Here is a 25,685-nt window from a genome sequence, read left to right on the forward strand (position 1 = left end):
CAACACAGTGTGCAGCTTTGAACGAGGCTTCAGGGTGAAGGTCATTAGACAGAAGGTTGTGGAACAAAACGGTGACTGACAGCGTAGTTGCCATGGTTACCTTGCGACCCCTTAGCGCCCAATCTGCATGGAATTGGAAATGTCGAATCCCACATGGGTATGTTAAGTCTACAAATACCAAATATACGGGCTTCACATGGCGATCTGTCGTCTGTAATTTTGCCGTTTTTCTTTTTGTCATGAAGAAGTGGTTTCTCTGTCTGGGACTAGGGGCGGTCGCGTAGCCTAGTGGTTAAAGCGTTCGCTCGTCACGCCGAAGACCCGGGTTCGATTTCCGACATGGGTACAATGTTTGTAGCCCATTTGTCCTGTCCCCTGCCGTGATATTGCTGGCATATTGCTAAAAGCGGCGTAAAACCATACTCACTGACTCACTGCCTGGGACTCACGACGGGGCGATAAAGCTGCATCGATTTACAAGGTAATACGTCATAGGTACAGGTAACTGAGTTCTTGTTAACGATGTGTCACTGTTCATACGGAGTTCAAATGTTCGAGACACATCTGAACTAAGACTCGGGATGGGACTCACCCCCCAAAGTACAAGAATGTGTACTTTACCAAGAAAGTGTCATCCTAAATATAACACTTGTTACATTTGACCGCTTTCTAAATGGCATTGTGTATTCATAGCTTTCGGTCATGGGATCCGTGCCAATTTACACTTGTCAGAGGGGTACACAAAGTACGTGATCTAGTTGTCCAGACAGTTGTCAGGCTTTCATTCTTGTGGAAGCCTCGGTGGCTGAGTGGGTTAGATGTGCTGGCAATTAGGTACCTCACTCTGACAGTGTGGGTTCGAATCCCGTATGGGACTCAAGCCCCAAAAGGACTAGAATGTGTAACATTTGTTACATTTGACCACTTTCTAAAGGGCATTGTGTATTCATATTCCGCATTCAGCCAACTTGAGAGATTAGTCATATTTTTCCCCACCTTAGTCTGGAGTGTGTGAGTGAATATGGTTTTACGCCGCTTTTAGCAATATTCCAGCAATATCACGACGGGGGACACCAGAAATGGGCTTCACACATTGTACCCATGTCGGGAATCGAACCCGGGTCTTCGGCGTGACGAGCGAACGCTTTAACCACTAGGCTACCCTCCCGACCCTACAGGGCTATTAAATATGATGATTAAAACATATATTATAATACACACTTACCGTTACTTTTTCATTGTGTTTTATTTCATTGTGTATATCTAAGAAATTAAAAGGAATATAATTAATATGCCGAGCTCAGGACAAAACATTCCTTTAACCAGCTTCCCAAAGCAACCTTTTCCAATTGATAACTATCGCAACACGCACCAAGCTGTTCGATCTCGTTAAAATCAGACCTCAGTTCTCGCTACCGCTGAACAAAGATCTGAGGACATCCCGTTAGGGGTCACTTCAAAACGACCTTTCATCCGACCAATCCGAGCATCGCTTACCAGATTATGAAAGTGACAGTCGGAATGCGATTTCTAATCATGCAGCCTCGAAAACTTTATTCCGAACGATAGTTACGGGTTTAACGACTGAATCCATACAATCTAGACCATTTATTCGCTATTCGAGAATGTTCTTTTGTGCAGGTTTCAAATTTGTAATCGAGAATTTGTCAAAATATGTTTCAAAGCGTAGTCGCCAATTTGAAATTAGAGCCGTAAAGCACGAGAAAGCTGCCTTCTGATTGGTCATTCCATTGGTCGATCAAATTTCGCGCAAGGTCGGTCTGACGTGACCCGTAATGGGATGTCCTCAGATCTTTGTTCAGCGGTAGCGAGAACTGAGGTCTGATTTTAACGAGATCGAACAGCTTGGTGCGTGTTGCGATAGTTATCAATTGGAAAAGGTTGCTTTGGGAAGCTAAGACCTGATTTTAATGAGATTGCAGGCTGTTCAAGGTGACCTGAACACATCTCCTCTCCTGAATATAGCACGTGTTTATCTCACCCTCCATTTGAAGACGACTATTCCGTAGAACACAAAGTGTTACTTTTCTCCAGTGTTAGTACCGCCTCCGTGGTCTAGTGGTAGAGCGTCCGCCCGGAGAGCGGAAGGTCCGGGGTTCGATCCCCGGCCGAGTCATACCAAAAGACGTTAAAAGATGGTACTTGTTGTTACCCTGTCTGGCGCTCGGCATTAAGAGGCTAAAAGAAACTGGTCGGCTCGGAGTCAGTATACTGTGTCTGAGTGGGGTATTCATGTTAAACTGCGGCATGGTATCTCAGTGGGCTAGCACTATAAATAGGCATCACTCCGGACTAGTACAAGCAGCCACACAAACACACACACGTACATGCACGTCGCTATATAAGTGCAATAATCTTGGACGCGACGTTAAACCCCATTTCACCTCACCTCCATTGTTACTTCACTCGAGTGCGACAGCAATTGTATATTTCGATAAAAAAAACAGCATTTCAATGTCTAAAAATGGCACATATGTGCACGTCAAAGCGTTAGAGGTTTTCACATTCAGAAGAATGAGAATATTTATTCCATACTATGGGACCCTTCAAGAATTACACACAAAAAACCTTTCCGGACAAGGTATTTGCAGCAAGTATCTTTTCAAGTGTTCATTCTTGTTTATGTTTACTTTATTTCATAGCGAGATTGATGACGTGTTTACATTTTATTTCACGCAAAGGTTGAAGAAGGTGGCTGTGTGTTTAGATCTCTAATGTTTGCTGTCTCACCATAAGTTAACAGTTTTAATGATTAATGTTTCTGTGTTCAGAGAAAAGCAGGCATCGCTGGGTGAATAGTCTTCTTTTGTCCAACGTAATCTATTGTCAACGTCTTGCGGGTGCATCAACTAGGAAACAATAGGATTTTTAAAATTCGATTCTCAATTGAATGTTTTAGAACTGGTAAATAGCAATTGTAAAGAAGGCTTTTGAAATGTTATTACAATAATACTGCATTAGTTTAACAAGTACGTTTACCTATTGCTAATGCGAACGTCAATGTATCACAAAACTTATAAGTTATTTTGTACTATCTTTTAGATAACACGTTAAAATTAATCAAATATGACATCGAGTCTATTACATACAAATTGAAGTTATTTCGGTTGCATGATGCTGGAACGATTGAGCATTCTGTAAAGTGAAACTAACCTATCTTTCGCCAAAGAGGAATTAACCTAATGAACCACTGGCAATACTGCCTGTAATGAACCACTGGCAATACTGTCTGTAATGAACAACTGGCAATACTGTCTGTAATGAACCACTGGCAATACTGTCTGTAATGAACCACTGGCAATACTGTCTGTAATGAACAACTGGCAATACTGTCTGTAATGAACCACTGGCAATACTGTCTGTAATGAACCACTGGCAATACTGTCTGTAATGAACCACCAGCAATACTGTCTGTAATGAACCACCAGCAATACTGTCTGTAATGAACCACTGGCAATACTGTCTGTAACTAACCACCGAAAATAATGTATAACAAAAACAGATTGTTTTTTGTTTGTTGTTCAACTCCGTCCTCAGCAATAGTCCAGCCACATGGCGGCGGTCTGTGAATAAGCCGGTTATAAGTCGCCTCTTACGACAAGCATGGATTGTTGTAGACCAGTTCTAACCCGGATCTTCAAGGGGGTCCACACAGATGGAAGTCTTGATTGGAAAATGTCCTCTACTATTCCCGTTTGTCTACTGAAATCAGCTTCAAGAAAGATTCCCACGATCACTAGATTTCATTGGCATTGTCAAGTAAGTTCCGTAACATTCAACTATTATCCTTGTATCTGCAAGGCATATAAATAGTCATATGGTATTTCACTAACTCAATAATTGTATTTAGGTGACTTTTGTTGAAATTATCAAAATATACACCTTTCACTAAAAATCATCGACCCGTGAAGATCCCAATTGCGTTGATCGATGCTCATGATGTCAATCACTGGATTGTCTGGTCCAGACTCGATTATTTATAGACCGCCGTCATATTGTTGGAATATTGCTGAGGGCGGTGTTAAACAACAAACAAAACAAACAAAAGAGCATCAAGCTGACACGCAGTGATATGAGGGTGAAAAAAACTATTTCACTGACTCTTTAGCCGGGGATTCACGGCTGGCCCAGTGATTGAATGTGGCAATTGCCTCCCCTATCAGTACCAGGAAACGCTGATCTTAAATTCTAGATCCTAGATTCGCCCTGATTAGGATCCTATATTTTGTCAGCAACTCGTGAGTTCAACCAATCAAAGTGGCATGGTGTCACATCCATACATCGAAAGCCTTCCTTGTGGGGTGGGGACGTTTTGTGGGAGCAGTGTTGGGTTGTTGGGGTAGTTTTGTAGGCGTGGGTTGTTGAAGTAGATGTAGGCGTGGGTTGTTGAAGCGGGTGTAGGCGTGGGTTGTTGAAGCGGGAGTAGACGTGTGTTGTTAAAGCGGAGATAGGCGTGTGTTTTCGGAGAGGGAGTAGGCGTGTGCTTTTTGGGCGGGAGTAAACGAGGGTTGGTGGTTTGTGTTATATCAACTGACGCGGACAGTCACCTGAAACACAAACTATGACACAACACAACACAACACAACACAACACAACACAACACAACACCCAATGTCCCTGACCGACTTCATGGTCTAGTGGATGAGCGTCCTCTCGGAAGGCGAAAGGTCCGGGGTTCGATTCCCGGCCACGTCATACCAAAAGACGTCAAAAGATGGCACTTGTTGTTACCCTGTCTGGCGCCCGGAATTGAGGGGATAAAACAAGAATGGGTTGGCTCAGAGTCAGTATACCGTGTCTGAGTGGGGTAGTCATGTTAAACTGAAGGCTTTCCTCCCACATTAAACTGACATGCCGTTATATAACTGGAATACTGTTAAAAGTGGCGTTGAAACCCAACTCACTCACACGACACATACTGGTCTGTTCGAGATGCAGATTGAGACAAGTTTAATTCAGCGATAAAATAGGGACACAGGTCAATGATTCAGAATGTAGAGATACAGAAGCGTTTGGAGAGTATACATTGACGAATTTCTTGATGATATATAATGATCTGTAAACAATGAAACTACTTGATTTGAAAGAAGCCATATTTAAAGTGGCCGAATTTTTATAGTGACTGTAGCAGTGCTGAGGTTTCCGATCATTGTAGACCGCCTCTGTGGTCTAGTGGTAGAGCGTCCGCCCGGAGAGCGGAAGGTCCGGGGCTCGATCCCCGGCCGCGTCATACCAAAAGACGTTAAAAGATGGTACTTGTTGTTACCCTGTCTGGCGCTCGGCATTAAGGGGCTAAAACAAGGAGTGGTCGGCTCGGAGTCAGTATTCTATGTCTGAGTAGGGTATTCATGTTAAACTGCGGCATGGTATCTCAGTGGGCTAGCACTATACATCGGCATCAGTCCAGACTAGTTCAAGCAGCCACACAAACACGCACACGTACATGCACGTCGCTATATAAGTGCAATAATATTGGACGCGACGTTTAACCCCATTTCACCTCACCTCACCTCCGATCATTGTAGATTTTCTGTATCTTTTTCCAAAAACATCTTGGTGTAACATTTTAACATTAACTGTTATATACAATTGTTAACATTTGTAATCTTTGAAAATGGCAACATCTCTCGAGGATTTACCATCGTGATGTGAAGTGATATTATTTTAGATATTTCCCGACCAAGTCAACATTGAATCAAGCGATTACCATTTTAACTCTTTTAAGTTATTAAATTTTGCTACCGAGTTGACTGTTTCGTCAAACCAAAGATCATTCTTGTAGCACAGCCTCAGCTGCGGTCATAGAACACTGATGCGCATGACCGGTTGTAGTAGCAGGTGTCAACACAGTGTGGAGCTGAGAACGAGGCTTGAGGATGAAGGTCAGTAGACAGAAGGTTGTGGAACAAGACGGTGACTGACAGCGTAGTTTTCATGGCACAATGTAGGATTATAATGATGGGACCTCAAAACAAGGCACATGGGTTACAAAAGTATTAATATAAAGGATAAAGGCTTTTTCAAATGATTATCATTTTATCAAAAGTATTTACCGAAAGACAAAGTGACGTACTCGTTGAGGTTTTGTGATGACGGTTCCCGCAATTGTCTCTGTGAGTGTGGATTAACGCTTCCTTGAACAGTATTTCATCTATATTTGGATGTGTCGGCCTTTTTGTTGGAGATTTGAGTTGATCTTAGACGTTGTGCATGGTATCGACAAGCCAATGCTCATTGTCAGGGAGAGTCTGCCTTTCTAACTCACGGTTATTGTATGTGGTTTGCCTCAGGTTTAGTTTGTTTGTTGTTTAACGCCGCACTCAGCAATATTCCAGCTATATGACGGCGGTCAGTAAATAATCGAGTCTGGACCAGACGATCCAGTGATTGACATCATAAGCATCGATCTACATATTTGGGATACGATGATCACGATTTGTACACTCTGATTCACCATGTGACCTTCAGTTTTATAACCTTCAATTTGGCTGTACCATAATTATCAAAACAACAAAATCTTGGAAATTCCGATTACCGAGAAACCCAACGTATCAAATGATCTTTGATCCTCTTATGAAAGACAAGCCAAAACCACTAGAAAAGGAGACATGAAAAGGGGTTAAATGTTCATTGCAATATTTTGCGACATGTATGCACTCAGACACAGGAAGCTGACTCCGACCAGTCCTTGTTTTATCCCCATAATGACAGCGTCAATCATGGTACAACAGCAAGTACTATCATTAATCGTCTTTAGGTATGACAAGATAGGTGATGGAACCACCCACCCTCCCTCTCAGTCCACCCTCTATCCACCCTCTATCCACTAGAATACGGATGCCGTCCACTGGTATATATATATATTTGTTTGTTTGTTGTTTAACCAGCTATATGACGGCGGTCTGTAAATAATCGAATCTGGGCCAGACAATCCAGTGATTGATATCATGAGCTTCGACCCACACAATTGGGATACGATGACATGCATCATCACCCGATCCCGTTAGTCGCCTTTTACGACAAGCATAGTCGCCTTTTACGGCAAGCATGGGTTGCTGAAGACCTATTCTAACCCGGGTCTTCACGGGTCGGTTTGCCTCAGGGCGGCAACTCATCAAAAGCTTAGAAAGGCACCTTATATGCTTTGTCGCGGCCCTCGAAATATGCCAAAGGTATTCCCGTCAAACCACTCTTTTGTTTAAAAGAGAGATAAGCAACTACTTGATTGAAGCGTGTTTTTACTTACAGACTACGTGGTTGGGAAAGGGTGTATTAGATGTCTTTCAGCAATCTACAGGAAGCGAATGGCAGGTTGGTTTCTTGTGGGTTTGGTTCTTACATGTCAATACAAAACGTTAACGCCAGAGAATAACAAGTCTTGATTATCCAGCGATACATATTCCCTTGGGGAGCTAAAGGCAAAATAGCGGTGAAACGTTTATGAAAGGCTCACTGAAAATCAGTTCGCGGAAAGGAAAAGCATGTGCACCGCCTGCCTTACAGGTAGCACCCACCACTCAATTTGCATAAGGTGAGATGAAATTGGGTTTAACGTCGCATCCAAGATTATTGAACTTATATAGCGACGTGCATGCACGTGTGTGTGTTTGTGTGGCTGCTTGTACTAGTCCGGACTGATGCCTATTTATAGTGCTAGCCCACTGAGATACCATCCCGCAGTTTAACATGAATACCCCACTCAGACACAGTATACTGACTCCGAGCCGACCAGTCCTTGTTTTAGCCCCTTAAAGCCGAGCGCCAGACAGGGTAACAACAAGAACGTCCTTTGGTATGACGCGGCCGGGGATCGAACCCCGGACCTTCCGCTCTCCGGGCGGACGCTCTACCACTAGACCACGGAAGCGGTCAGATTTGCATAAAGAATATATGTGTTTGTATCCCGACACAACACAGCAGTGCCAAGAGACGGCTGCACGTAAACAAACTAAAAGTTTAAATCTTTAATTTACCGCCTGCGTATTAAGGTTCATGTGATTCATTGCTTCAGATGGGTAAAATGTTTTTAAAAAGTACATTTAGATGAGCTTCTTGTGTACAAAACCCCATGAAAATCTTTTTATATATAATTTCTTGGTGTTTCTAGAGCATTTACACGGTTTTGCATGAAAACATGTTTGTGTAAAGCGCCAACTATTATGTGGTACCGATTAATTATGAATGTTAATAAAGTTGACGTATTGCTGAATATTGCATGAAACAAGATCAACATATTCACCATTTTACTGGCTTAAACGTGAGCTTCCTTTTCTAATAGTACTAAATAATTGAATACCAAATGTAAAGTTACGAAAATCGACGGCATCAAGACAAAATTGTTATTTGAATGAAAATATACTATTTGAGGTCCAAAATACTTAGTGACCTCAGATAAAACTTACATTTTCTGGAATTAATTGACAGAAAGAAAAAGGAAGCTGTCACCAACAAAAGACTATGCTGTGATGAAATCCACGGGGAGAATACTATTCATACACTTACCTTTATACTCTGCAGAATATATCTGAATGCGCTATGTTTGTATTCAGTCTGAATACAGGACCTGTTAGTCCTATAATTACAGCTGAAGTTTAAGTGTATTACAATTTGTAAAAAAGCCATTCGGGATTAAGGCTTTCTGCTGTTAATTATTTGCTATACGGACGTGACGACCAATTTGTGTGGATGAAAAGTACCGTATTCGACGTAATAAGCGCCTAATGCGCTCTCAAAATTAGAAATAGGGGCTCTTATTAGAATATTATTTTGGTGGAAAAAACAGAGTTGATAGATCGTAAATTTCGTGGTTTATGCCGACAGCCTGAAATGTTTACATACGACAGATATATTTTTCCAGAGTTTAATTGTCCAAAATTAAGAATGCGTATAACACGTATTATACACAAATAAATAAGTCATGTGTACATTGATCAATCGGAAGGGGTGCTAATTGGGATTGTTCACTAGCCAATATATTAGCAAATATCGCCGTGGTCGCTTATTAGAGCGGGGCGCTTATTACGTCGAATACGGTAACATTTGTAGAACAGCTGAGTTTAGCCTCCCACAGAAACTTGTTTCAGGCATTAATATGATCAGCACTGGGTACTAAAATATCTTTTTTTGTTTGTCTTATGTCGTCAGTACTTGTGCTGATTAAACGACAATCCTTTGTGTTTTTAAATAATGTATATATCGATCTTATGGGTGACCGGGTGCTAACAGTACCATAGGAGTTCACTGCACCTTCTGTCATGCGCGTAAGTCTGTGGTAAAATATTGGTTTCATAAGCGTTCGGGTGGCTATATCTAATTGATAAATGTTTTATTTGTCGTGTAAATATTCTTATGTACTCGTACATGCTTACAATACACAGATGTTTGTATGTGTTCAAGTATACGGATGTATCATGTTCTGCGAGAGTGCTTTGTAATGGCTACAGCGGGGGTCCATATTTGTTACTGTTGGCCCACATTGAATAAAAACCCTTTCGAAATTTATAAAAAATATCTCAGCTAAAAGCTGAGTCGATTGTACAATTCCGACTATATCATGAGCGGGTCTTTATGAATCAATATACGTTTACTGAGTTTGCTGAAACTAAAAACGATATGGTAACTTTTTGTTACTTCTGCTGCCAAAAGAGAAAAATATGTTCGTTAATTCTAAGTCTTTTTATATTTTCTGCAAAACTGAATACAATTTGTCTTAGATAATCATATCCACTTTTCCAGAGATCATTTATGGATATTATTTGAAGTATTTGCAATTGCCTTTCAATAGTGTGCATATTTTTATCAAAACGAGAAATAGTAAAATCATCTACAAAAAGCAATCTACCAATTCAGTATAAATTTAAAACATTTGCAGGCTGTTAAGTTTAATACTAAATACTGGCAGATTTAATACTGCCTGGTGCGATCCCCTGATCCTGATTATAATGATCAGACAGGGATGAATCCAAACGAGCTTGAAATAGTTTGTTTATAACTTGGAATTGGATATGAATTAAAGCGAGCAGCTTTGCAATCCAAAGTCATGTAAATATTTTAAAATAGCCTGCTTCCCAGTAGTATCATAAATATTCGTTTTCAAGATGGAAAAAGATAGATACAGCAAGATGTTTATTTAGCGTGGAAATTTAAATGAATGATTCTTAACGAACCAAACTGTCAATTGTACTTTGGTTTTTGAGGATAAAACATTGAATATCAGTTATTAGATTGTGGGTTTCTAAAACGGAAACTTATCGCATATTGGCAATGCGCCCCATGGCTTTACAAATACAACAAGTCGACAGTTTAATTAATCTGTATGTTCCAGGCCATACTTTTGTATAAAACACCTTTTGAATTAAGCCACGCAAGAGGAAAGTGTATTTTTGTCGAAATATTACAAATCTTGAGACAAATTCAAAAACTGATAGTGGATAATACCAGCTCCTGCTGCAGGACAATGGACTAGTGCTAGGACAGTATTATGATAATACTTGATAATACTTCCTTATCATCTTCGGGGGGCACGGGTGGCCCAGTTGTCTAAGGCGCCGCGATTCGCTGTGCAGAGTTGCGTCCCTTGGGCACGCCAGAAACATATGATTGTGGGTTCGAATCCCGGTTTGCCCCAATTATGTTTCTAGGTTTGTCAGCACCATACCCGTGCTCGTGGGATTAACCGAAGTGGTAAACGTCTTAGACCTGCATCACTTCGGGCTCTCCTCCCACATTAAGCTGACACGCCGTGATATAACTGGAATACTGTTAAAAGCGGCGTTAAACCCAACTCACTCACTCACCTTATCATCTTCACCATTATCAGAATAAATATTTACTTTCTTCGTCTCTTGTTTCTGATCTTTCTAAAAATTGGATCATAATTAGATGAAGAAGAATTTTCAGTTCCAGCCAATTTTTGGGCAATGTCAGATGCTTTGGTTAATACATCATTATAATCTTTGAGATGATGAAAACTAGATTTGGAACCTTGTCTTTCGACTTTTTGGATCATGTTCAATACATGTTACATAGATGGGCGTTAATCTAAATTTATTTGTGAAACAAGTTTGGGAAGTCTCGTGTTTATTGTTTTCAAAATTATGTCAAGTCTCGTCAATATTGATTTTTACATTATTTAAATCATGAACTGAAGGATGACGGCGAAATTATTTCTCTGCCTTCCTCCTTCACCCCTAGCCCGTTTTTAGTCGTCATTAAACCATGTTTTACGAATATGTGGGTTCACAGAGAATTTAGGAATAATTTCCTCAGCTACAAATTTCAGTTTGTTCGAGAACAACGGAATTGGATCGAGAACATCCTTAAAAAAGGTCTGATTTTAATTTGTCAGTTCAGGTGGTCTGAAATATATGGTCAGTTGGCCTTGGAAAAATTCCATCTTGTGGAAGGTGGATCATCGTTGTGGTACCTATTTGTAACTACTTTAGTAAAATGATCACTTCCACAAAGGTCATCATGGACTGGAGGCGGTCGGGTAGCCTAGTGGTTAAAGCGTTCGCTCGTCACGCCGAAGACCCAGGTTCGATTCCCCACATGGGTACAATGTGTGAGCCCATTTCTGGTGTCCCCCGCCGTGATATTGCTGGAATATTGCTAAAAGCGGCGTAAAACCAAACTCACTCACTCAATCACTCACTCACTCATCATGGACTGACTATTCAAATTCATTATAAATGTTTGAATCTGCGCGTGACAGATCTAGACAAAACTAGTTCAAGTTGCAGGATGTAGCTCTCCATTTGTAGATTCTTGCCCATGTTTCTTGCTACTTTGAAACTGACATCATCTTCATCACATGAATGGTGATCAGTCTCTAAACGTCTTCTTTGGAACCAGGATTTGGATGAGACATGATGTAGATATTAGAATTTAGAACCCCTTTAACGACGCCCTGAGCGACATGCCAACAATTTAAAGGTTGCATTTAAATAATCAAGTCTGGGCAAGATAATTCACCTATTGACATAATGAGTATTGATCCACGCAGTCGGGATGCACTCAAGCAAGTCACCGAGGCTGACCACCCAATCCTAGTTCAACCTAGAACATCCACCAATCCATCCCTTCATTAATGTAAACACAGCAATGTACACGTTCAATAACGCATCCATACAGAAGTCTTCAGTAAAGTATATGCAACATATCGACCTCTTAATATATACACAGCAAAATGACCGCCCGAAAACAGCGTTATAAGGAGTTTATTGAACATTAATAAAAACGACAAAATTATTTTCATATTAATAAGAAATCTCTGCTGGAAGTAGATTCCATGTGTTCATAAATCACAATCATATTATGATAATACCAGGTGTTTGAGAAAAGATGAGCGTATCCTACCAACCGGTTGCACCATCACAAACACTTGCAAAGGCAAGTCAATTTTTCACCTAAACCAACATGTGAACGTGATACAAGTCAACACAGAAAATTGCTTCGGACATAATCATCACAAACAAATCCATGTGATGACATATGATCAAGGTCAGGGAAGGACGTGACTCGAGGGAAACATCACTATCCACTGTTATATCTCTTGTCCAGGCAGTTTTGCTTATCTTGAGACACACATTATGATATTCACCAGTTAAGGTTTCCACGATTAATAAAATGCTAAGTATGTAGTGATGTTACTTCTAAAGCCACAAACATTAAAAATCAGAAAACGAACGCGATTATTGTCAGTGTTCCCGTGTTAGATGATGTCAAATTTACGTGTGTTTCGTTCTGTGGAGTTGAACTTTATAGTGAGTGAGTGAGTGAGTGAGTGAGTTGGTTTTAACGCCGCTTTTAACATTATTCCAGTTATATCACGGCGTGTCAGCTTAATGTGGGAGGAAAGCCCCAAGTGATGCAGGTCTTAGACGTTTACGACTTCGGTGAAACCCACGAGCACGGGTATGGTGCTGACAAACCTAGAAACATAATCGGGGAGAACCGGGATTCGAACCCACAATCATATGTTTCTGGCGTGCCTAAGGGACGACTTAGACGACTGGGCCCCCCCGTGCCCCCCGAACTTCATATGTCCTATAACTATCCGGGCCACGACGGAAGTGCTATTGGTCAACGTTTGCTGCAACGGTACTGCATGATGTCATGGGTGGTTTTGTGATGTTTGTGAAGGAGGCTTCTGCACAATTTCAGCACAATTGTCATCAAACTTGGCCTGCTTAGTGCCACGTTTCACATCGCTCAGTTCAAATGGCGATTTGTTTTATCTTTCTACTCTTAAAGCTCAGAATTTTGATGCTAGGTTTAAGAAAAGAGATTTCTTGCAAATAGTCAGACTTGACGTTGTGTGGTTCTTCCGGGACAGGATGATGATCATAGGTACCCAAAATAGTTGATGATGAAACATGAAGTAATGAACCCCAAAATCGACATTAGATGGTACACAAGTCCTGCTTCTGGAGGACCCGCTCACACAACGACATACGAGCATAATTGCATCCATAACCAAACCATTCCTTGAATGCGCCGTGCATCAAGACACAGTTGCCAGAACTGCTTGAATACCAGTGTGTATAGCCTATAGCTGTGCCATTGTGCCACTTCCACACCCCGTCCACCTTTTTTAGACCGATCCACATTCCAGATCCTGAGGAAATATAAATATGTAACACAATGTTGGTTGTGGGAGCGTGAGAAGGATTGGATTGTGGGAGTAGGGGCGAGGTGTTGGAGCTAGACGTGTTGGTGCATTGATGGATGCCACATTTTTCCAGTTATTTGACCAGACATACACGTGCTTGACGTTTTTACCAACGTCCCACGACATCAGGGTACGATGACACGCCATCAAGTTGCCGATGCTGACAACCCAATAAATTCATCTGACTTTTACGACCAGCACAGGTTAATGAAAGACCCATTATAGGCAGTATTAATTGACGTGGCAATGTGAATAGGAGCTTTTCTACTGAGGGTGGGTTATAAAAAATGAAAGCATATGTAATTTGAAGCTTACTGAGAAAAAAAATTGTGAAATGCTGGACTTCCTCATTGATAACATCTATGTGAAATTGTGGTATGAAATATGGATAAGAAGCATACCATGGACACAAAGTGTGCTCCCCTTTTTGCTGAACTGTCTATAATGCATACGAGGCAAGAACATTTCCTAACAGGTATATTGATATCATGATGATCTGATCAGTCATTCAAACATGGTCAAATAGCCAATCCCCTTCCACTGATTTACCCACCTGAACTAGAAATAAGAAACCATTGCAACCGCCTCATCTGATTCATATTTACATATATTCATACAGTTTCAAAGCGACAGTAGAGTATCTACAAGAATGTATGGTAAGAAGGAGGACTTCCAACTTCCAACAGCATAGATGGAAGTTTTTTCTTTAAGACGAAGGTGTCAATTCGGATACCAGCGTGTAGTTTGGTGTAAAAAGATGCTACGTAATATTATCATACCAGCACGGAGCACAAGTGTTAAGACGACTTTATCCTCCAAGATGCTATAGATATTGAAGAGCCGCCCTCCTTCGGCCTCGCACTCATTCATAGCTGCAGTATATGACCGAGCTTTTGTGTTCAATCTGAAACACTTCGACGATGGTTTGTGATATATCCATCGACTCGGACAGTCGCCTGAAACACCAAGTAGAACAGTTATACAATACATTCACTTCAATATTGATTTCGCACAGCCCACATCAGCCTCTCGAGCATTTACAGACGTCATTATAAGTGATCGTTTCCAGATGCGTTGTACCGACTCAACATGGAATGAGTGAGTGAGTGAGTATGGTTTTACGCCGCTTTAGCAATATTCCAGTATTATCACGGCGGGGGACACCAGAAATGGGCTTCACACATTGTACCCATGTCGGGAATCGAACCCGGGTCTACGGCGTGACGAGCGAACGCTTTAACCACTAGGCTACCCGACCGCCCCCAACATGGAATGAAAAGCTTATCAGACTCTTTATCTCTCTTTAGTGTCCAAATTTTGCTGCTACGATTAAAGGCAGTTGCGTGTATCGTCACATGTCATTATCACTTGTCCATCTATGTATTGCGTCGCCAATTTAGCTATCGCATTACTGGTGCATGCAGATGAACTGTTACTCCCCTACTTCAGAAGGTTTCCTGACATACTTACTCCTGTTGAAAGCAACATGAGAGACACTTTGTCTTGCACTGAGGCTTGCGACGGTTTCGTCGAACCAAAGATTGCTCTGGTAGCACAGCTTAAGGCTGCGGTCATAGAACACTGATGCGCATGACCGGTTGTAGTAGCAGGTGTTTACACAGTGACCAGCTGAGAACGAGGCTTCAGGGTGAAGGTCAGTAGACAAAAGGTTGTGGAACAAGACGGTGACTGACAGCGTAGTTTCCATGACACGTTGACCTAAAAAAGACATACATGGATAACAAGTGCATGAACAGAATTTCTGATTTTATCAACAGGTATTGCCAAAGGCTCTGTCCAGGAAGTATCTATCATCAACCAGTATCAGCCAACTCATTGCTGAGCATTTTCTTTATATATTGATTAGTATTGTGCACAACCACCAGTGGCTGGGGTATCGTGCAGGAAGCTAAGGCACCTTAAGACCCTCTGATGTCCAGCGAGGTGGCCTAGCTTTGGTTGCTGTGGCTTATAACCCGTGTTTGAAAATAATATTGTTAAATATGACTTCGTATTTATGACAAGCGTGAAGATATACACTTGTTCTCGTCACTTTATGGTTGGAATAATGTCGATGTGACGTTAAATTTTAACCCACACTTAAATGCTCTTCAGTATCAAAGGTATGTACTGACAGATAAAATTACACATTGGCCTTTTTATGGTAACGGTTTGGCCGTCAGTATTGAAGCGTAGACATTTTTGTGACGAAAGGACAGGCAAGTGTAACAGTGAGTTGAGTGAGCTCTGTGTGGATCAGTATTTCATTCATAGTTGGTTGGAGTTAATATAGATAGTCAACCCCAGAAAAAAAACAGTTTCGTTTATCCATAAAACAGGATCCGCTGGGCGCAAAAGGCAAAATAGCAGTGTAAATTATGTGAATGGATCCCTGAAACACAGTGATGATAAGCGTAAGAATGTCCTGTCTACCGTTAGCACCCGCCTTTCACACACTTTGCATAGAAAAGGTTAGTGCTTGTTTGTTTCCTGAAGTCGCACATCATTAGCCATGCCTTTGAACGGACCAGACATTTACCACTTATATAAAACAACCAACTACATATGGACACAATAATAATTGCCTACACGTATTGTTTCTACTCCCGTGAAGATTCGGGGTAGAATAGGTCTTCAGCAACCCATGCTTGCCGTAAAAGGTGACTATGCTTGTCGTAAGAGGCGACTAACGGGATCGGGTGGTCAGGCTCGCTGACTTGGTTGATGCAAGTCATCGATCCCAAATGCGTGGACCGATGCTCATGATATCAATCACTGGATTGTCTGGCCCAGATTCGATTATTTACAGACCGCCGTCATATAGCTGGTTAAACAATAAACAAACAAATACCTATACCAGTGGACGGCATCCGTATTCTAATGGATAGGGGGTCTCAACGGAGAGGGGAGGGTGAGTGGTTCCATCACCTACCTTGTCATACCTAAAGACGATAAATGATAGTACTTGCTGTTGTACCATGATTGACGCTGTCATTATGGGGATAAAACAAGGACTGGTCGGAGTCAGCTTCCTGTGTCTGCGTGCATACATGTCGCAAAATATTGCAATAAACATTAAACCCCATTTCATGTTTCCTTTCCTAGTGGTTTTGGCTTGTCTTTCATAAGTGGATCAAAGATCATTCCATATGTTGGGTTTCTCGGTAATCGGAATTTCCAAGATTTTGTTGTTTTGACAATTATGGTACAGCCAAATTGAAGGTTATAAAAACTGAAGGTCACATGGTGAATCAGTACTCTAAAAATCTTAGTCCAAAATACTATGTGATCTGTGGTAAACTGGTATTATTTCTGGAAATAATTGACAAAAAGCAAGAAGGAAAACCGTCAAAACCCTCACGAAAAGGTACACATAATAATATCACTTATGCACCTACCTTTCACACTGCAGCGTGTTATCTGATTACACAGCACAGCGCGTTCCTTGTATCTAAGGTAAATACTGGTAGTACCATAACTACTTTTGAAACCTGAGTGTATTGAAGATTGTTAGAAGCACCACAAGGGGATAGGTTTTCTACATTTAATTATTGGATTTTCGGATATGCAGACCAAACCTTTAACTTCTATGGAATGTGGTAACCATGTTTGTTTCAGTACACGGAGTCTGATTACTACCTCACGTAGTTGGTAAATAAATTGTGATTCCATGGCAATGTAATGTCTAACCCAGCAATTATTTTTTAAGTTGTTTGATCAAGGTTACAACATTCAAGGCCTCAGTAAAGCTTTCAAAATGTACATGAGGTACAAAGCGATAAAACATTGTTTTTTCATGACGTCATTTCTTGAGATCAAACATGCGCTTGCAACTTCATGACGTATATTGGAAGACGTTATTTTAGAATGTCTAGTGAGTTGTTCCCCATAGACTTAGCTGGGTAAACGCTGTTGCCGAACGATCGCATCCCAAAGTGGGAGAGACATGACAATTGGTATTGGGAGAAATGATACAGATAATCGACGTGAGGATTGTGAGAATATGCGGGGAATACCAATACCAAACCCATCTGTTCATGAAATGGACTTGTCCTACATTTCCGAGGTCGCACTCAGGGAGTCATTATTTAAATACCGGTAAATATTGTTCAAGCTTGTACATCTTCCTTAAAGAGGCTGTACATAATGTTGATTTCTCATATTTAAAAAACGACTCGTTGTGGTTGTTTATCGTACAATGAATCAATGCAAGGAGAATAAACCACTCGGGGCTGTCCCCCTCATGGTTTATTCTCCATGCAGTGTTTGAGTATACGATAAACAACTCCCACTCGTCGTTTATTTCTGAAATAAAGGCAAAAAATAGTTACGTCATGTATGAAGTGGGTCATAGTGGGGTGAGAAATAACCCCTCTTCTTTCATTTGAATTCTGATAAATTTTAGATAGATTGTGTTTCTAGTTTTACTATTTTTTCAACCGCCTCTGTGGTCTAGTGGTAGAGCGTCCACCCGGAGAGCGGAAGTCCGGGGTTCGATCCCCGGCCGCGTCTTATCAAAAGACGTTAAAAGATGGTACTTGTTGTTACCCTGTCTGGCGCTCGGCATTAAGGGGCTAAAACAAGGAGTGGTCGGCTCGGAGTCAGTATACTGTGTCTGGGTGGGGTATTCATGTTAACCTGCGGCATGGTACCTCAGTGAGCTAGCACTATAAATCGGCATCAGTCCGGACTAGTTCAAGTAGCCACACAAACACGTACACGTACATGCACATCGCTACATAAGTGCAATAATCTTGGACGCGACGTTAAACCCCATTTCACCTCACCTCACCACTATTTTTTCGAGACCAACCCAGCGGTTTTGAACACGTCTAATGCCTGGGTCAGACTTGAAATACATGTTGCCATGTCTAGGTGAATATTGTGAGCTGAATAATGTATTGAGTGTAAACCAAGTTAACAAAACAGAGTTAGTTCATACGTTTGGATGAAGTAGAAAGAAGATCTTGCTTTCACTATGTATGTGTTGAATGAACCATGCTCCCTTGTGTTTGAAGTAACTATCCACAGAACCATCTGAATAATGCCGTTTGATGTTGTCATTTGAGGAGACAGATTGTTGGGTATCATCAATGCTTTGTGAGTTTTATGGTGCGTCTTTGAATGTATAAGATAAATTATGAGCTTCGTAAGCATTGGGATCGTCCTGATGGTTTACTTCGTTGATTATCGTCTGGATAATGCCAGGTCGGGATCCGTGTTTAAAAAATGCATGAGTATATGTTTATTAGAAATATGTAGCAGGAGCAACGAAAGTGATTTGTGGTGCTTTCAAAAGTGTCCGAATTTGCTATAGTTTGTCCAATATGTCAACAACAACCCTCATGTCAAGGCCGGATCAATATTGAGCAGCAACGCTACCTGTAGGGTGTGTCAATTTCTTGTGACATGCCTTTAATTTACATTAGGGGTGAACTCTGCTTTGAACGTTCAATTGTAAATATGTTTATCTGCGCTTCAACCTTTTTTGTTATTCAAATATGTATTATCGGCCGATGGCATAAAAACTGAAATACATCTGTCTGTCTGCGTTTATGTTGGAGATATGATGTACATGTTATGCGTTTATCACTTGATCAAGTATGAGTAAGGTGCTGACGTACCAAGGATCTTTTTCAGGATGAATCTGGGTTCGAACCCACGATGACAGGGACCCTGCAAACCTTCGGGACGCAACTCAACGACTTACGGTGCACTAGACGTCTGGATCACCCGTGTCCACGAAGGCGCGAATGGGTCAAACGCCTTCTAAGCATGGAAGGTAAAGAAGTGACTTCTTCAGTTTCCTGAACCGTCCCGACTGCCGAAAAAATATTTCTCACGCATTTAAATTTCACCGACATGTCACCACAAGTTTTTGGCTTTTTGTAAAGGGGATCAAAGCATATATTAGATGTTTGGTTTCTCGCTAATCATTTACACAGATTCCGTGAGGGGTGGGGTTGGGGATGCTGGGGGGAAGTTTGCATAAAAAATTACATACAATGGTGGGTTTCAGCAAAATATGATGCAGCCGTAGCAAGTGGTTGAGAGGTTTCATCAAGTAATGGTTATCGTAAAGTTCACATTTGCAAAACGTATCACAGCTAAATAAACAAAACTATACATTAATTAGACACTGATCATTTAAGGGGGTGGGGGTGGGTCTGTGTGTGTGGGGGGGGGGGGGGGAGGGGAGGGGGGTGCGGGGTGCATAAAAAATACTCCAAACAATCGTGAGTTTCTGCAAAATAAATTACTCAACACAATGGGGAGGTTCAGCAAAATCTGATACAGCCCTAGCAAGTTGCTGAGAGATTTCATCAAGTAATGGTTATCATGAAGTTCACATTTGTATAAATTACGTCATGACAAGTGGCTGAGCTGATTTGCTGGTCATGGAAGTGAATCTAAAGTTCTTCCCGATCATGTTCCCTTTATACTTTACAAAAAGGCAAGCAAGCATGTGCGTATTAAAACGAGCCCTCATTGGTCACTGAATTCGACCGTTCAACCCGATCAAACATGAGATTAAACCAAAAACATACGACTCCACACATTTACCAAGAGTAATTCGAGTTTATTGTGTCACTGTATCGTGGTACAATGGTGACAAATGTGCTATTGTCTCAATCCAAGGGTTTAAACAAAGATTCGAAACCTGTAAATGTGTCCAAGTCGATCCACGATCGAAACTTCTTGAAAACACAGTAAGTTCATCTCCCTCCAAAATGACGTCTTTTCACTTCATTATGTATACATTTGTAGATACTGGCCCTAATTAACGTTCGATACAAGTATAATAGTCAACTTAATGTGGGACGACAACCCGAAGTGATGCAGGCCTCAGACGTTTAACACTTTGGTGAAATCCACGAGCACGGATATGGTGCTTAGAGCTCTAGAAACATAGTTGGAGCGAACTGGGATTCGAAAGCACGACCTAAGGTTTCTGGCGTGTCCACAGGATGCAACTCTGCCATCGCAGCCGTCAGACGTTGTGTGTGTATGCTGTGCTAGCTCATCTTCCCGAGGCAAGGGAGTTAACTGACTATAAAAGTTCAGTTTTCACCCTTGCCGAACTAGGCTGGAATGTCTGGGCTCGATCGTATTGATGTCCCTTCTATGTCCCACCTATTGACCAATCAGATTCCTACTCTCATATCACTTGAATTTGCTTCAAGCAACATGGCAGCGCCCTATCAAAACGATCCGACCGATAATCAAGATCTATATTGTAATAAAACGGATCTTACCTTGCGAAGTGAATCAAATCGCGTCAGCACCTAGATTAAAAACATGAAAAGATTTGGAAAATATCTGTTGACAACGAGTTAACGGTACACATGCTATGCAAATCCTGCAGTCTGCACGGCAGTTTACGACCCGGATGTCGATTTCGTAACGCGATTTTGATTGGGCTATATATAGACTCGTAAGTCCAGCCAAAATATAACTCCATAATTCCAGCCTAGTTCGACAAAGGTGGAAACTGGACTTTTATAGTCAGTTAACTCCCTTGCTTGGGAAGATGGTGTAAGCTATTTCATTGCCACGAACAATAATGCAATGCATTAATAAGTTGGGGGCACGGGTGGCCCAGTCGTCTAAGGCGCCGCGATTCGCTGTGCAGAGTTGCGTCCCTTGGGCACGCCCGAAACCTATGATTGTGGGTTCGAATCCCTGTTCGCCCCGATTATGTTTCCAGATTTGTCAGCACCATTCCCGTGCTCGTGGGTTTCACCGAAGTAGTAAATGTCTGAGACCTGCATCACTTGGGTCCTTCCTCCCACATTAAGCTGACACGCCGCGATATAACTGTAATACTGTTTAAAGCGTTTACTCAAATCACTCACTCACTCAATAATATGTTATATATATGGTGATGATACCAGTCGTTAACAGATCAGCCACCACCATAGCTTAATTAAATTGACAAATTGATAAGAAGCCAAGCACAGAAAAACAAGCTTGTCATTGTGAAACAGTTGACGTTCTCAGGGAACAGCACAATAGTCTTGTCCCTTCTGTAAGACAATCTCACAAAGATGAGGAAATGGAGAACCGCATTTTTTGGTGAGCCACTTTTTGGCTGTTTTACTAAACGTAGCACATTGGCCACCTCCTTTTGGAGATGACCAGTAGGTGTAGTCCACGTCGGTGCCCTTATGCCATGTCCAAGACTCCCCCTTCTGTAGTCCGATCCAAACGCCAGACCCTTTGAAAAATGCACGAGAAAATGTTTTTTCAAATTACATTAAATATGTCTGTTTCAAACATTAAAAAATCAAGATACTATTGTATCGTTTACATTTTGGAACATTATTCAGAATTGCTTTCTAAATATGCCTTTGTAGTAGTATATTGTGAATGCATAGACCTGACTATCAATCATAGTGGTTCGGCAGTGGTGGATAACTTCCCTAAGGCGCAGCAATTCACTGTGCTTAGTTTGAATCCCTTGGGAGTACTTGAACCCTATTATTGGGATTTTGATTCTTTGTATGTCAGCACCGTGCCCGTGCTGTCTGGTGAGGTGAGGTTAAATGGGGTTTAACGTCATGTCCAAGATTATTGCACTTATATAGCGACGTGCATGTACGTGTGTATGTTTGTGTGGCTGCTTGTACTAGTCCGGACTGATGCCGATTTATAGTTCACTGAGATACCATGCCGCAGTTTAACATGAATACCCCACTCAGACACAGTTTACTGACTCCGAGCCGACCAGTCCTTGTTTTAGCCCCTTAATGCCGAGCGCCAGACAGGGTAACAACAAGTACCATCTTTTAACGTCTTTTGGTATGACGCGGTCGGGGATCGAACCCCGGACCTTCCACTCTCCGGGCGGACGCTCTACCACTAGACCACGGAAGCGGTCTGTGCTGTCTGGGTGTCACTAGAGTGGTGGGAGCAGTGCTGGCCCAGATGATGTCTTAGGAGCCGCAGAGTTTGGTCCTGTGGCACGACAAAAAAACAATGATCCTGGTCTCGAATCCTGTTTAGCCCCGAATATGTTTCTAGGTCTGTGGGTTTCACCAAATTGTTATAGACCCGTGAAGATTCCGGGGTAGAATAGGTCTTCAGTAACCCATGCTTGCCGTAAAAGGTGACTATGCTTGTCGTAAAAGGCGACTAACGTGATCGGGTGGTCAGGCTCGCTGACTTAGTTGATGCATGTCATTGATCCCAATGACGTGGATTGATGCTCATGACATTAATCACTGGAGTGTGTAGTCCAGACTCGATTATTTACAGACCGCCTTCATATAGCTGGAATATTGCTGAGTGCGGCGCAAAACAACCAACCAACCAACCAAATTGTTATATGGTCGAGATCTGTATCATTCCAGGCTTCCCACATTAAGCTGACACGCCGTGATAGAAATGATGTACTGTTTAAAGCAGCGATAAACTCAACTCACTCGCTAAAGTGGTTGACGTCAAAGACATGCCTATATTACGCTGCTACGCCGGGAAAGGACTGAAATACTGCCCGGAGCAGGACAATAACCCACTAACTCTCTCACCTTGTCGTTTCATCACTGTTTCAGCAACTGCATTTTCTTCAGCAGAGTGAATGTTGAAAAGTCGTCCACCGTTTGCCACACAGGAACTTTTAGCATCAGAGTTCGACTTCCTCGTCTGATTGAGATTAAAGCACTTGGCTGCAGGTTTATAAAATGTCCATCCCATCGGACAATCCACTGGAACGCAAGTAATGAACCGTTATGGTTGGTTGGTTGGTTGGTGTGTTGTTTAACGCCGCACTCAGCAATATTCCAGCTATATGACGGCGGTCTGTAAATAGTCTGGACCAGACAATCCAGTGATTAATATCATGAGCATCGATCCACGCAATTGGGATCAATGATATGCATCAACCAAGTCAGCGAGCCTGACCACCCGATCCCGTTAGCCGCCTCTTACGACAAGCATAGTCGCCTTTTACAGCAAGCATGGGTTGCTGAAGACCTATTCTACCCCGGAATCTTCACGGGTCTGAACCGTCATGGATTCCACATTTTCATTCATGAGTATAAGGGTATGATCGGTAAATAGAACTGGCCAGGCAAAGTTGTGTCCCCTGGAGTCGTCAGGATCCGCGATACTCATACAGATTCATACAAAATGTGAAGATTTATACTCAGTAAGTTATATGAATAGAAGAAGTATTAAGTTAACAGTGAAAACAACAAATGGAAAACCAGACCGCTTGGCGCATGTCATACCAACGTCATAACATAGAAGGGGGCACGTGCGGCCCAGTCGTCTAAGGCGCCGCGATTCGTTGTGCAGAGTTGCGTCCCTTGGGCACGCCAGAAACCTATGATTGTGGGTTCGAATCCCGGTTCGCCCCGATTATGTTTCTAGGTTTGTCAGCAGCATACCCGTGCTCGGGGGTTTCCCCGAAGTGGTAAACGTCTGACACCTGAATCACTTCGGGCTTTCCTCTCACATTAAGCTGACACTCTGAACATTATGCTGTTACATATTCAACGCCTAAAGTGTCTTCAAAAGCCGGCATGGTTGTAGAGCATCAACAACATACATGAAATATTGGAACCAGACGCCATGCATATTAATGTTGCGTCCTTTGGGTACGCCAGAAACCTATGATCGTGCGTTCGAAAACCTGTTCACCCCCATTATGTTTCTAGGTTTGTCAGCACTATGTTCGTGATCGTGGGTTTCGCTAAATTGGCCTGCATAACCTCGGGCTTTCCCGCTGACACACAGTGATATAACTGGAATATTGTTCAAAGTGTCGTTAAGACCAACTCACTCACTCAGTTACAGAACTAGAGAAACAAATATTGTGGTTCTTCTAAACAAGTCAGCTAAAGATATTATATTGCAACACCACAACCCGTACATAATTGCTTACTGACTATGTGTTCAAGTTTTACTTACATCTTCTAAAAATGACGTAAGAAACTCCAATTTGGGTTGTTAGGCCGGCTACTTTGTCATCAAACCAGGTGTTACTCTGGTAGCACAGCTTGAGGATGCTGTCATAGAACACTGATGCGCATGTCCGGTTGTAGTAGCAGGTGTTTACACAGTGAGCAGCTGAGAACGAGGCTTCAGGGTGAAGGTCAGTAGGCAGAAGGTTGTGGAACAAGGTCATCACGGACAGTGCAGTTTCCATGCTACTTCAAATACTGTAAGTGTCAAATGTACTGTAAGGTTTACACATTATTGAATGAATAATTAAGTAATTGGATGGGCGAGATTTGAAAAGGAAATTCTTGGCCCACTGTAAATATTTTTAGAAAATGTCATATGGCAGTTTAATTTATTGTTAGTCAATGATTTCACTGTATTACATTGTTTCTGTTGAAATACAGTAGAAGCTCACTGAAGTGTATTTAGACGATTCGATTTCAGGAATGTAGTACTATTTAATGTTAGCAGTGGTGAGGAAATTACTATATTTAGATGCTAGGGTGCAAGCTCCTTCCCAGCGCGTGACACCTTCGTTACACTCTATAGTATAGAGAGCTCCGCGAACGGGATATCGCTGTGAGGAGCTTGGCTAGTGTGATGTTTAAACTTCCGGAATAGCAAGGATGGATGTCAGGCGTCATTGAAACATGTGGAATATTCTGTGGTGTTCTTGTGACTAGACAGGACTGGCACTGTGTGGAAAGTTCTGGAAGGCCATATCGGACATTTAATCTGACATTACATCAAGACCAGATTTCTTGTAAAGATCGCTTTTCATCCTGGTGGTCATCCGAAGCCTATCTCGGAAGCGTGACCAGTGTTGGGTCGAGGTGATTATTATTCTTATCATTGTCATTTCCATTGCTCACATTTCATACTTCCATTGAATAATTCCACTCTATTGTGTGCTGTCATTGTAATTGCTGTGCAGAAGTGTGTATTGATCTGTAAACCTAGGTAATTTTGTTGTACAATTGTTGATTGCATACCATATGTTGGATATTTGTTGGTTTCACACTGAATTCTTTTACGAACAGATTTC

The 25,685-nt window shown here is 41.8% G+C and overlaps 2 protein-coding genes across 2 annotated transcripts; both read right to left on the reverse strand.

Annotated features, from left to right (window-relative positions):
* Positions 1-13,213: 13,213 nt before the first annotated feature.
* LOC124114821 (C-type mannose receptor 2-like) lies at positions 13,214-15,408 on the reverse strand. The gene is made up of 3 exons (XM_046475603.2): positions 15,164-15,408; positions 14,473-14,649; positions 13,214-13,639 (listed from the first exon to the last, which is right to left on the reverse strand). Exons 1-3 carry the CDS (start codon positions 15,399-15,401, stop codon positions 13,425-13,427), a joined length of 630 nt encoding a protein of 209 aa, XP_046331559.1. The 5' UTR covers positions 15,402-15,408; the 3' UTR covers positions 13,214-13,424.
* A 6,096-nt stretch (positions 15,409-21,504) lies between these two features.
* LOC124114822 (snaclec macrovipecetin subunit beta-like) lies at positions 21,505-24,855 on the reverse strand. Its single transcript, XM_046475604.2, has 3 exons — positions 24,608-24,855; positions 23,224-23,400; positions 21,505-21,911 (listed from the first exon to the last, which is right to left on the reverse strand). Exons 1-3 carry the CDS (start codon positions 24,843-24,845, stop codon positions 21,691-21,693), a joined length of 636 nt encoding a protein of 211 aa, XP_046331560.1. The 5' UTR covers positions 24,846-24,855; the 3' UTR covers positions 21,505-21,690.
* Between the last annotated feature and the right edge of the window lie 830 nt (positions 24,856-25,685).

This window comes from Haliotis rufescens, unplaced genomic scaffold, assembly GCF_023055435.1.
Source record: "Haliotis rufescens isolate VD_foot unplaced genomic scaffold, xgHalRufe1.0.p SCAF_2, whole genome shotgun sequence".
NCBI lineage: Eukaryota > Metazoa > Mollusca > Gastropoda > Lepetellida > Haliotidae > Haliotis > Haliotis rufescens.